The following is a 13102-nucleotide window of genomic DNA, read 5'->3' as shown; positions in this document are numbered from 1 at the left end:
GGTTTACAGGTGAGAAACGTACATAAGCACCACATATATATATATATATATATTAATGTTATGTTCGCTCGCTTTTATATTTTGACAGTTATTAACTGTGTAGAAGTTAAAGTGAAGACAGTTAATTAAGGCTAGCGCGGCAAGCGCCGTTTAGCTAGCGTTTTAGCACCATTGTACAATGGTCTGCTGACCTGAGAATTACATTGTTCCATGAACGATTAGATAGTTACATGTTGTGTCCCTGACAGATATAAACAGTAGTATGCACACATATAAGTACATATATACATACACAACATGTACATGCATATAAAGTTTAAACCGGTTTCCTGGTGGAAGTCACTTCTTGTCAGTGCCTTCGATCTCCGTGACCTTGTCGGTCACCATGGAAACGTTGTCACATGACACTCACTCTGGTTCTGTGCTGTGACGTCGCTAGTGACGTCACGGAGCACCGAACCAGAGTATATATATATATAGAGTGATTTCCAGCAGGAAATAAGTGTGAATCTCACAGAAACCCCCCCCACCCCTTCTCCTTTCAGCCACTTCCCGGGGTGGGGGCCTCTGATGGGAAATCACAGAAAGGGTGGGTGGGAAGGTTTATTATATATTATAGGTTATTGGATAAAAGAGGAACAAAAGGAATTAATTTCTTACATAATTTAGAAATTAAAAAAGTGTTCAAGTGCACAAAATTCAGGAAGTTACTTGATTTGTAAAATAGTGTAACGTGGGACTTATTAACCTGTGTGATTGTCGCTCAAGTGGGCCGTAGAGATTTCTCTGAATGGGCCTCGCTCCTATTCACACCTGGGCCCATACAAAATACATATTACTGAATATTTCAAGGTGTGGCGGCCATCTTACCGGGTTCACCATCATCTTTCAAGGTGTTGTAACTATTCTATTAATATATATATATATATAATATTCTTATTAGAAGGGTTTGTGGGCACTGACTTAGTCAGAGCGGAGGACCCCCACCCCGTTGTCACCTTTTTCACCCCTCATGAGTTTGCAGGTATGTAGATGTCTTCATGCCCGTGTGAAGGCAGCCTCTGTGTGAACTCATGCGACCTGTTGCTGTGCTGGCAGACACGGTGCTGAATGACTGCCGCAGTAACAGGACGGTGTGTGGGGATGGAGATGAAGCGCATTGCGTGATGAACGGCACCGACTCGTTCTGCTCCTGCAAGCCCGGCTTCCAGTCCAATGGACCTAACAGATGTGAAGGTACAGTTCCTTCTGATCTTGCTCCATGAGCGCGTGCCATTTAAAACTATTTGTAATGTGTACCATGTGGCCTCTGGCTGTTTCTCAGATAAGAACGAGTGTAAGCAGTTTGGAGTGTGTTCCCACATCTGCAACAACACAAAGGGTTCCCACAAGTGCAGCTGCCACAAGTACTTCACCAGAATCAATGACACCTGCAAGGCTGATGGTGAATACTTTCAGCAGAACTGACATTTCTTTTCCAAGTGCATGAATCTACTCAGTTGCACTTTGCCGACTAGTTTTAATTTTCTCACTTCTCTGCTCCACTACAATGATCTGTTTGTCCATCACTTCCTGTGCATCCCAAGCTCCGAGACAAGTGCTCTACATCGGTGACGACAGTGAGATACGCAGCCTGGACCCTTCCATGCCAAACTGGCGCTACGAGCAGGTCTTCCAGGGCGATGCTAACGTGCGCATCGATGCCATGGACCTGCATGTCAAGGAGAACCGCATTTACTGGACAAACTGGCACACAGGGCGAATCTCTTCCTATGATTTGCCTTCTTCGTCCTCCTCCCCCAATAGCAACCGCAACCGACGCCAAAGTGACTCAAGGGTTACAAACGTTGAAGTATGTGTGTGTATATATATATATGTATATATGTGCTTGTACTTATGCATGCATGTAAACAAAAGAAAAACGTCTCTGTGTTCAGATCCCTGATCTGAAGATGCCCCGCGGCATTGCTGTTGACTGGGTGGCAGGCAACTTGTACTGGACCGACTCTGGTAGAGACGTCATTGAGGTGGCCCAGATAAGTGGAGGACGCCACCGCAAAACACTCATCTCTGGCATGATCGATGAGCCTTATGCCATTGTCGTGGACCCGCAGAGAGGGTGAGTGGGTCTTTGGAGACTGCGGGGGAGGGGCAGTAATATGGCAGTGACAAATTAAGATTTCATTGTGATAACAGCATTGACAAATGAATCTCATGTCCTTTATTAGAAAAATGTACTGGGCCGACTGGGGGAACCATCCCAAGATTGAAACAGCTGCTATGGACGGCACCATGAGAGAGACGCTGGTGGAGGAAAACATTCAGTGGCCAACTGGTAAAACATGCACACACGTACACAAGTATTTATCTTTACAAGGTTATTTATTGGTCAATGGTCACAACACAGGGTTGCTCAATGACATTGACGTTGTAGTCCTTTCATGCTACTCGCAAAGAGAACAGAAATACAAATATTTAAAGTAGAATCAAATATAGATCAAATCAAACGAAATATACAGTAACTTATATACAAATCATTAACATACATATACTGTAGGGATACTAGACTTTGGTGTAGAGAGGGAATGAGGGTAGTGCAATAGGTACGGTCATGTCCAAAGCCAGCATAGCAGATAGTTCCATGACATTTGGATGGAGTGTGTCGAATGAGGAGGAATCATCTGCTCTAGACTCAATCAAACGTGTAAGTCGTTCATCTTTCAAACCTTTTCTAACCCTGCTCTCTCTCTCCGTACAGGTCTAGCGGTGGACTACTTCAACGAGCGTCTCTTCTGGGCCGACACTAAACTCTCCTTGATCTGCAGCGTGAGGCTGAATGGCAGCGATGTGGTTGTGGCTGTAAACAGCATTAACAACAGTTGAGTGGCACATTCTGTCATCTATACAAGTTGCAATCCACACCAGTGTCGGCCTTTATTAGTCCGGAGGTGGTGCACAATGTACGACGGTGTATTTTTACATTTAACATGTCTCCTCTGTTTCTCCACAGAGCTCCACCATCCCTTTGGCATCGATGTCTTTGAGGACTACATCTACGGCGTCACCTACATTAACAACTACGTCTTCCGGGTGAATAAGTTTGGCAAAGGGCTAGTTGAGAACCTGACAACCGGAATGAACCATGCCACAGATATAGCGTTGTACCACCGCTACAAGCAGCCTGAGAGTGAGTAGGAATCAGACACACAGAAATGCTCACTGAAACTACAACTCTGAAGGAGAGATCACGATGGCAGGAGGTTATTTTCTTCCTATTCTTGAATGCTGCTTCTCTTCCTCTCTTTGTCAGTGATCAATCCCTGTGACAGGAAGAAATGTGAATGGCTGTGCCTGCTGAGCCCCAGTGGACCAGTCTGCATCTGTCCCAATGGACGCACGCTGGACAACGGCACATGTGTGGAGCTGCCCACTCCCACTCTGTCTCCTATCTGTGAGTCAACACACACTCCCCCGCGTACACAACCCACGCACCTTTTTCCAGCTCAACTCATTCTGTATGACTAAAAACCGTCATGGTCTGCAGCGCCTCCCAGTGGGCCCTGCTTGGTCCAGTGTATGAACGGTGGCAGCTGCTTCCTGAATGCCCACAAGCAGCCCAAGTGTCGCTGCCAGCCGAATTATGGAGGAGATCGGTGTGAGGTTGACCTGTGCAGGGACTACTGCAAGAATGGAGGCACATGCACACCTTCCCCTACCGGTAAGATATGGACATTTCATGCTGGTTTGGGCATTTCATATTAACTTTCTGTGACTGGTGCAGTATAAGAGACAATAATAGTTTCATTTAAAGTGTAAATGCCGCATGGCTTTACGGGCCCTAATCGTGTTTCCGTGGATCAGTAATATAACACATCCTTTCTCTCTCATCATCCCTGCTTACCCTTTCATTGATGTATCTCTCCATATGTCTTTCCTTCCACAGGTTCACCTACCTGCCGATGCCTGACAGGCTTTACGGGGCCAAACTGTAACCTTCACACCTGCAAGGATTACTGCAAAAATGAAGGCAACTGTACAGTCAGCGCCGGCAACCAGCCAGCCTGCCGCTGCCCCCTTTCCTTCCTCGGCGACCAGTGCCAGTACAGTGAGTGTTCCTGCTAACTTTTGCATTCAAAGTACCTCAAATATATCATGATGTGTTTGGGTAGCAGTGCACTAACATGTTTATGTGTGTGTGTGTGTGTGTGTGTGTGTGAGCAGGAAGATGTGAAGGCCACTGCCTGAACAAAGGAACATGTCTCCAGAGTGAAGACGGCTCCAAGCTGTGCCGCTGCCTGCCTCAGTTCACTGGCAGCACTTGTGAGATTGACAAGTGTCACTATTGCCGTGACGGCGAGTGTATCCCCAGCAACAGCTTCACGTCGACAGGGGACTTCACCTGCCGGTGAGACATGTCACTGACTCAACATAAATAGGCACACAAACGTTGCTACTTTGCGACTCACAACGTGTTCTGTGTTCGACAGCTGCACCAATGGGAGAGTCCAGCCCAGCTGTTACACATGTGAGACAAACGAGTACTGTGCAAATGGCCAGTGCTCAATAAACTCCATCACCCGCCTTCCAGAGTGCAGGTAAGGAGCCGAGTCTGAATACTTCCAGTGCACCATTGCATACATGCAGGAAGTGCATATGTCCATTTCCTTTCTTATGTTTGTGTGTAGATGTCCAGCTGGCTGGGCGGGGCATCGCTGTGAGTCCATCGCCACCAGTGACAGCGCCTCAGGTTCAGGCGGACGTAAGTCAACACTTCTCCCATGACATCAATAATAGAAGTTTGTTGATTGTGATACAATTCTCCATGCACTAGTCTTATGTTTGTGTGTGTGTGTGTGTGTGTGTGTGTGTGTGTGTGTGTGTGCGTGTAGGAACAGCCTCCATAGTGATCCCTGTGCTGCTGCTGTTGCTGCTGGTTCTGCTGGCTGCAGGAGCGTTGGTCTGGTATCGACGAAGGATGAGAGGGTGAGGAACACTCTCATTTTAAAACAAGAGGCAGTCGAGACCTTTTCAACTCGGCGTTCCCTCTATCCGTTCCTCTTTCTTCCTCTTCCCTTCTTTTCTTTTGTCCATCTCCACTGGTCCTCTCCTCTCTGTAATGGCGTCTCTTCTGCTCCTCAGGTCTAGTCAGCTCAACAAAACCGGCTCCAGGCGCTCGCGGTAACGGTTGCCAGGGTTACACGTTCCTTCCATACGCTCATTCAGTTCTGCATCCTGATGCTTTCTCTCTCTCTGTCTCTCCCTGACCCATACGTCTTGGTTGCTGTCCAGTGTTTGGCCCTGTATTGAATGTCGCGCCATTCTCTCAGATGTTGATGGGAGCTCTAGCTACAGCCTCGCTCCTATCTAACTGCCCTCTTCAGAGCGGCTCAAGGGCAGATCTATTGAAAGGATGCATTGAATAGATCTGCCTGTGCACTAGCCAGTGCTGTCGATCCATCATGCTGTTGTCCATCATATTGTGCCATATTGTACTTATTGTGCCGTGGTTTGTATTGTGGGAGATGGACAGTGTGACCGCATTCTTTCAAACTCCGATTGGAAAATGCAGTGTGAAAAATTCAACATGTACCATCGACAATGCAGACATTCGTAGCATGTTTAGGAGGATTTAGTGTGGATTTATTGTGGCTTTAAAAGATAGTCTGTACATTAGCAGCCCTGTATTCAGGTCCTCTGTGTCTGGATCTGTCATGAGCCACATGAATGCTGGGTTTGTGTTGGTGCTGTGGCTTCATTCACTCAGCCTGGGTGGTGTGGGAGTCATGGGACGCCTCTCTCCTCCCTTCATAGTGTGGCTGTCTCCCTGCTTGCACCGTTTAGGCTTTTGTAACCTTGAAAAGGACACGACGGTTTGACTGTGCCATTCATATTGTGTTTAGGGCCAAGGGCTTCCAGCACCAAAGGATGACCAATGGGGCCATGAATGTTGAGATAGGAAACCCCGCCTACAAGATCTACGAGGGCGAGCCGGATGAGGACGCCGGGGAGCTGCTCGACGCTGACTTCACGCTGGACCCAGACAAGGTAGAGAAAAATACCAGGCATGCATATATATAGACACCAATGTTGTAGCCTCTGCTCGTACTGTATGTATAATATCGAATGGATGCTTCTTTTCAGCCCACAAACTTCACAAACCCAGTATACGCCACTCTGTACATGGGAGCGCAGAACAGCCGCAACTCTTTGGCCAGCACAGATGAGAAGAAGGAGCTGCTATCGCGTGGAGACGAGGAGCCCCTTGTGGACCCCCTGACATAGACTGTCCATTGGCCTGGAACACAATGTTACAAACACACCCCTCTTCTTGCCTTTCAAAGAAAAGAAAATGGAAAAAAAATCAATAAAAAGTGAGGGAAAATTGATTTTAAAAAAGTGTGAACACTGTATAAAATGTACAAAAATGAAGGACTACTTTTGTATGTGATTGCAGTATTATATTTTGTTCTTTTGAGATTCCTCTGGTCAAAAATTAATAACATTTTCTAAGAGAGATTTTTAATTTACACTTTGTCCCTTACCCTTTACCTAAATAGCCACTACCTCTGTGCAAAATGAAATGGAAACAAGAAAATCTGAAGAGAAGATGCTGTCATCGGAGCAATTTTAATTTTTTATTTTTGTATGAATTGTATAGAAAAGAAAAAAACATTGTTCCATTTCACCAGTGCCAACAGTTTGTTGTTTGTGTTAACTTTGAGCGGGAAAGGCAAAACTCAAAGTTTTCTAAATCGGTACATATGTTGTCTCGCTGGAGTGTCTTAGCGAGACTGTGAGACAGATTGGTGAGAGCACAGTTTGTGTAGAGCACATGGAAAATGTCAATACCAGATGGCAACTAGAGTATTGCCACATAATTTATTCTCAGAGAACAATGTTCATGAAATGATTGTGTTGTCTTCCTTGCACAGAATTCATATTTTACGGCATAGTGTATACCGTAGGCTTTATACCGTCAGATGTAAAACAGGTAGGTTTGTTTATATCACATTGTATGACAGTTGGAGTCATGTGTTGCTGAAGCGAGAGGATGAGGTGTTTTTGGTGAGTGATTATGGAGTTGGAGAGAGGAAGTTGGTCATGGGTTAAACATTCCAGCCAGAATGGTGGGTGGAGATTCCAGATGTAAAGAGATGGGAGTTGTCTGTTGATAAGAGTCTTCCTTCACAGAGAAAGGAGGCTGCAATTAGGATAACATTGAAAGAATAGATGGGTCTTTTCTTTGTCTTTTATTTCTCCAGTCCATTTTTTGTTGTAAAGACCAGATATCATCTGTTTGGCTTTGTGAGTAGACGAATCTCAAGTCTGTACGCTCAGTTTTGTAACGACTACAAGTCTTAAGCGCATTATGTTCATTTGCTCTTCTTGAGCTCGTTCTAATCCCTCTCCTCTGGCCTGCTGCTGCCAACGCTTCCATTCCGGTCGCTCTGACACGGCGTTTCAAAATGCTGCTTTCTGTCAGAAATGTGTCAGCCATATGTTAATGCATGTGAAAGGTAACACCAATCTTTAATGTAACTACAATAACGAAGTTTTAATTTTGCTTACCTGTCAGCAAGTGATATTTTACGCTGTTGTATTATTTGACTTTAATTGAGAGAGAAGTACAATCATTTTACCTAAAGAACATTTTTGCTAAATCACACATGCATTTTCAGAATTGTTTGATTAGTCCTTGGTTTTTTTCTAATGAGAAATGACACATAGCTTTTATAGTACACGATGCATGGAAGCTCAGACTTTCTTCTAGAAAGAGAATAATGTTTAATTTTTGCTGGAGTACTTTACAAGCTAAATAACAGATATTGTTATAAATAAACATTTTAAAAATTGTACAGAAAACAAGCCATGTTTTGTGTTTTGTTTTCCCAACATGCTTGGTGATATAGTGACACATACGATGACACAATGTGGGTTGGTTTAATCATTAATTAGACAAATTATAAATCAGATTGTGTGTACAGCATTCAATTTATGAATACAAATATTATTCTGTTATAGGTTGAAACACGTTAGCAATCAACTAAATATTGAGAAAACCCCAAAACAAAGAAAGTTCAAACTTAGGAGGTGAAGATAATACATTCGGCTAAACCATAACATCTTAACATCTAAATGTTGTCTGACACCTCAAAACAACCCTTACTGCTAATATGAAAAATTACAAGAGGAACACAGCATAAAACACAACGATTTGGGCATTCTATTCTTATTCTATTCATAGCTTGTTCGACATAATCATCTTAATGTTTTGGGGGGTGAAAACATTTCTCCTCTGCTACTTTGTATGCAAGTCTTCACACGATGCCTTTAGCCTTCAGCTCCTCTTTGACTCTGCCCAGGTAGCCAGCATCAGGATACCCAAAACTGTGGAAGCAGAGAATGCACACGTGTTAAATATTACTATTATTAGTTAGATATTGGGCGAAACAAAATAAACTGAATTCAAATGAATGCAAATCTTTGTCAACATTTCAGCAGCCTTGACATTCAAAAAGAGGCGTTGAGGCTACTGTACCTCAGGGTTCCTCCCATAGTCCTGGTCTTGTGGTGAATGTCGTTCCAGGTCACCTTGTTGTTGTCCCCGGTCGTTCTGGAAGTCCCAACAGTGAAAATGAGCCTCTGGTCAAAGGCTCTCTTCAACAGGAGTCGCACTTCTCTGCCCTCCTTGTTGTCTGGCAGGAATGCTATTCTAGTTATACTGACATAGGACCTGCCAGGATTTGAATGTTTTTTCTGCAGAAGGAAAACAAGAAGTAAAGATAAATGACAACCATAGGAATAAACTTAAAAGTTACCAAATTGACAAAATGTCAAACTATTTGAATGCAGACATTTACCGTCTGTAATCCACCTGGAATATAATAGGTGATGATTATAGAGCCGCAGTCCGGGAATCCAGGGAGGGATGACGAGTCTCGTCTCCATGTCATAAATCCTCCAGCCGGCTGGTCTCCCTCTAACAGACCATAGATATCTTTGCAAACAGGACATATGGATCCCATGCTTTGTTCTGATTTTTTCAGGCATTCTGCACAAAATTCATGTTTACACTTCAGCTGTTTCTTATTGATGAACTTATCTATGCATATAGGACACTTTTCTTCTTCTGCTGGGTCGCCTGCTGTTGCTCCCCCTCCTGTGGCGGCTCCAGTGTCAGATTGAACATCCAACCCACGTCCACCAGAGGCTCCCTCAATGAACCTCATGGCACCATTGTGGGGGTTGAAGCTCAAGGATCTGGCAAACTTCTGGTACAGATGAAGAAGAGCTCTGGCAGCGTGGCTCTCCATTGACGCGTTTCCTTCATGTTTTTTGTAGGAAGCTTTGACTTTGAATTTGCCCTGAATGAATGATTCTTTAAAGTCCACATTGAACTTAGTCTTGATCTCAGCTACTTGGTCACCATAGAAGGTAGTCATCAGCTCCCAGGAGCTCTTCTCCATGGTTAGTCCCGCATCAACAAGAGGGTCTTTGATGCTCATGCCGATGTTCGGTGGCGTGTGAGACATCCATGCAGACTCTCCATCAGTGCCGGTATGTGTTGTTGCGGTTAAGGACTTTCTGATGACGTCTTGACTTGGCCCACATACGGAGATTTCTTCAGAGGATACTGTCAGCAAAATCTTGTTTTCCTTTCTCTGGATGATATTCACTGCGTCCTTCCAATCTTCTGGATTTACTTTGTTGAGAGGAATAATTGAGCCACTTGATTCACCCAAGCACTTCTGGACAAGGCTTGTGTACTCAGAGAGAGCTTTTCGTGGGCTTCCAACTTTCTGGTCTCCTTGAAATGTCACATTTACTTCTGCCATGATTTTTACACCATTTTGTTTCTCTATACGTTTAATTTCTTCCTTGTAGATGTGGTTCAGGTACCAGAAATGGTTCACTGGGACAGAGCAACAAACTTCCTCCTCTCCTGCTGTCCAAACTGCACTCGGCTGCACTGGAGGTTGCACTTCCTTCTGAAAAAAATACAATTTACTAACTTAGTAAAAAAACATCATTTTCAATGTAATTCATTCCTACAGATTCACGACACAGTACATACACCATGTTGCTCTGACACAGAGGAAGGAAGAGGATTGATGGAAGCGTCCTCTGGTGCTGTTGTTTCAACCTCTCGCGTTGGGAAAGAAACAGACAATATGTTGACTGTTTTTCCATCTCGCCCCTTCAGTTGTTGTCCATTTAGTTTCTTAAGCGTACTCTGGGCTGAAAAAGAACAAAGAAGACACACAAAATATAATAATACAAAGTAAAAAAAATAAAAATAACTATATATACACAGCCTGTCAAATGTTCGGGGCCACCTGGTATGTTGATGTTTTTTCTTCCCTTCAGTGAGACAAAAAGACTATAATTCAGACACTGAATTTATTATTTACTTTTGTAAATAATAACTGTCCCCACAGTGTCACATGCAAGGGGAGAATACTGTTGCAACTCCCCCCCCAAATAACCTTTGTTTTTCTATTTGCAGAAATGGCCCAAGCTGATTCTTGTAACACAATGGTGCATTTGGGCTCCTAATATTTGGGGCCCTCCGCAGTCTCCTCAGTGGTGGGATTGAAAAGTTTTACAATGTGATTTTTAGTCCACATTTTGTCCATTGAGCCAATTCCAATACTGCTAACCCGTTACTAACCTTTTATTTCTATTGTGATGTAATAACTGTTCTTTTTCTCTTCCTGCCCTTTCAATTGTCAGTATGGTCTCGCCGCGTTTTGTTCTCCATGTACAAAACACAACTTTCTTTTCAAACCCTTTCATACGAAAATAACATATTTGGGGACTTTCTTCAACCTAAAAGGGTGAAAATACATGAAGAACCCAGAGCAGTCCTGTAGTATCTGAGAGCGGGACACGGCTGGAGTGGATCACGCTTTTGTGGCGGGGGACCCCAAACTTTTGACCGGCAGTGCTAGTGTATATATATATATATATATGAATATATATTCAACTTGTAACTTTCATACTATACCTGAGGCAGGTTTAAATATAACCACAGCAGTCCCATCTTCATTGACATGTGACACGTGGAAGTATCCGTTGGTTATACCCGTGTCTTTGTTGGCCCAAGTCTGAAGAAGTTTCTCTAGTTCCATTTTATTTTTATGTTTGTTCTGCTGTTGAAATCCCTCCAACCACTGGACTGAGAGAGTGACTCGAACTCCTTCTTTGTTCTGTTATAAAGTCATCAGAGCCAGAAAACATGTTAGTTCATTTAACTGCATTACTAAGCAAGATAGTAAAACAACGTGATGCCAAAAGGGTCTGACTGGTTTGAAAATAACTTTCTCGAGAGAATTGTAAAAATAGTGAATTTAAAGACTGATTGACACCACTCTCTATCTGTGTTTCAAAACAGATAGAAAGCCAATTGATGACACATTTTGTTTTTGCATGTTCTGTATATGACACTGAGGTCATGTAAATGATATGGGATTAGGTGAAATGCTTTGTTGACTTAACTAACATTGCTTTAATTACAGTGTGCAAGGAGCCCAGTCTGCTACTTAGGCTACAAAGGTGTTGTTAACTCTGGATTGATCTGACGCGCTGGTCTTACAAGCTCAATGACCTCTACGTTGACCTCCATTGCAGGTATGATCCACGACACGTTCAATGTTGCGGTAATAAAGGCTTATGTGTTGGTTGATGTCAATAATCATCTAATTGATTATATAGACGAGCACATTGCCCCAGAATAGCGCCACCCAGTGTACATATAGAGTAAATAAATGTAACAGGCTGAGATTGTGATACTTTCACTTTCACACGTCGCTCAACAAACCGACCGCAGCATGGTTGTCATCAGACGCCGGAGGCTCCTTCTGGCTTCCGTCAGTAAACTACAGGATATTAAAATAAAATGACAGCGTGTAACATTTAAACTGAACACAGTCGCTGTAAATATTCACACTAAACACCAACGTTGTCTTTCTAACTACTATTTTGAGTAGTTTAGTGAGCTGTTAGTCCAGTTAACGACTCACCTCCATGGGCTCCTCTTCGTCACCGCCTGACATGTTGAGTCTTCCTCCTTTAACACAGAGGAAATCAGTTACTGTGTTGTCACAGGTAAAACAACCAACACATATGTATTGTATGTCTCTTCATAAAAAACGGTCTGTCCACTTTATGCGAAACTTTAATTGTATCGCTCGCCTCCACTTTTGGCACGCGAACTTCGACGCGTTGTAAGTTTGCATTAACATGTTCTTATTTCCTCTTTCACACCTCGATGTGTCACACACTTTAGAGAAACCTTTTGAGCATAAACATACAGCGCGTACTTTATGCATGTATGGCGCATCCGAGTCGACTCACCTTCACTTGGCTCTGGAGTTAAAACGCAGCTTCTTCCCGATAATTGAAAGTGAAACTGTGAAGCTGCGCGAGACGAGGCACGTGACGTCAACCGAGATGGCTCCTCGCCATAGAAATGAACTGCGTACTTTTCCCTTATAGTGCGTGAGGTTGTCGTGTAATGTTTATGGGATAAGCGGAAGTTTCCTCATGGCTGTGATTCCACTGCAGATTTAATGTCAAAACAAAATATACACTCAGAATATCAAATAACCTCACACAGTAGGCCTATCACAGAATAAACCCAGACTGACACAAGCATCACTCAATTCAGCTAATCAAAATATTATTGCAGTTATTGCAAATAATACATGACACAAGAAAGAAGTAGCCTACACAAATCAAGGACAGTTGATCCAGAATGCTGCAGCTCGTATTCTCACTAAAACGAAGAAAAGAGATCACATCACTCCTGCACTAGCTGCTCTGCACTGGCTCCCAGTAAAATCAAGAATCACTTTCAAAATTCTTCTCTTAACGTACAAAGCCTTGATTGGTGATGCTCCATCATATCTTAAGGAGCTTGTAGTACCATATTGCCCCACTAGAGAGCTGCGCTCACTAAATGCGGGACTACTTGTAGTTCCTAGAGTCTTAAAAAGTAGAATGGGAGCCAGAGCCTTCAGTTATCAAGCTCCTCTTTTATGGAACCAGCTTCCAATTTCAGTCCGGGAGGCAGACACAGTCACCTCGTTTAAGAGTAGAC

The 13102-nt window shown here is 43.5% G+C and overlaps 2 protein-coding genes across 5 annotated transcripts in view; one reads left to right on the top strand and one right to left on the bottom strand.

Moving 5' to 3' along the window:
• Nucleotides 1-7866, top strand: part of LOC130209096 (low-density lipoprotein receptor-related protein 1-like) — an 85118-nt gene extending 77252 nt beyond the window's left edge. The window contains exons 74-90 of one of the 2 annotated variants that reach the window (XR_008834537.1): nucleotides 1099-1236; nucleotides 1325-1444; nucleotides 1587-1852; nucleotides 1938-2119; nucleotides 2229-2335; nucleotides 2759-2878; nucleotides 3011-3187; nucleotides 3311-3451; nucleotides 3545-3718; nucleotides 3944-4105; nucleotides 4222-4405; nucleotides 4488-4595; nucleotides 4686-4759; nucleotides 4890-4983; nucleotides 5901-6045; nucleotides 6142-6371; nucleotides 6558-7866. Coding sequence is in view for 1 of the 2 variants with exons in the window: in XM_056438657.1 (XP_056294632.1) it covers nucleotides 1099-1236; nucleotides 1325-1444; nucleotides 1587-1852; nucleotides 1938-2119; nucleotides 2229-2335; nucleotides 2759-2878; nucleotides 3011-3187; nucleotides 3311-3451; nucleotides 3545-3718; nucleotides 3944-4105; nucleotides 4222-4405; nucleotides 4488-4595; nucleotides 4686-4759; nucleotides 4890-4983; nucleotides 5901-6045; nucleotides 6142-6282 (2333 nt within the window). In the remaining variant the exon portion in view is untranslated. Of the gene's footprint in view, nucleotides 1-1098; nucleotides 1237-1324; nucleotides 1445-1586; nucleotides 1853-1937; nucleotides 2120-2228; nucleotides 2336-2758; nucleotides 2879-3010; nucleotides 3188-3310; nucleotides 3452-3544; nucleotides 3719-3943; nucleotides 4106-4221; nucleotides 4406-4487; nucleotides 4596-4685; nucleotides 4760-4889; nucleotides 4984-5900; nucleotides 6046-6141 lie in introns of both variants that reach the window. The other variant, XM_056438657.1, reaches the window with a different exon arrangement.
• Nucleotides 7867-7927: 61 nt separating this feature from the next.
• LOC130209097 (uncharacterized) lies at nucleotides 7928-12517 on the bottom strand. 3 transcript variants are annotated; one of them, XM_056438660.1, is made up of 8 exons: nucleotides 12358-12517; nucleotides 12024-12070; nucleotides 11826-11879; nucleotides 11009-11210; nucleotides 10076-10239; nucleotides 8862-9989; nucleotides 8540-8757; nucleotides 7928-8388 (listed from the first exon to the last, which is right to left on the bottom strand). In XM_056438660.1, exons 2-8 carry the CDS (start codon nucleotides 12054-12056, stop codon nucleotides 8319-8321), a joined length of 1869 nt encoding a protein of 622 aa, XP_056294635.1. In that variant the 5' UTR covers nucleotides 12057-12070; nucleotides 12358-12517; the 3' UTR covers nucleotides 7928-8318. The 3 variants fall into 3 exon arrangements, with proteins under 3 accessions (XP_056294635.1, XP_056294633.1, XP_056294634.1); XM_056438658.1 differs by having other exon boundaries at nucleotides 8862-9986; nucleotides 12358-12415; XM_056438659.1 differs by lacking the exons at nucleotides 11826-11879; nucleotides 12024-12070; nucleotides 12358-12517 and having other exon boundaries at nucleotides 11009-11815.
• Nucleotides 12518-13102: the final 585 nt, after the last annotated feature.

Source organism: Pseudoliparis swirei, chromosome 18 (assembly GCF_029220125.1).
Source record: "Pseudoliparis swirei isolate HS2019 ecotype Mariana Trench chromosome 18, NWPU_hadal_v1, whole genome shotgun sequence".
In the NCBI taxonomy this organism is placed as follows: domain Eukaryota; kingdom Metazoa; phylum Chordata; class Actinopteri; order Perciformes; family Liparidae; genus Pseudoliparis; species Pseudoliparis swirei.
The sequence above is the reverse complement of the archived record's forward strand: the minus strand, read 5'-3'. Positions and strand labels throughout refer to the sequence as shown.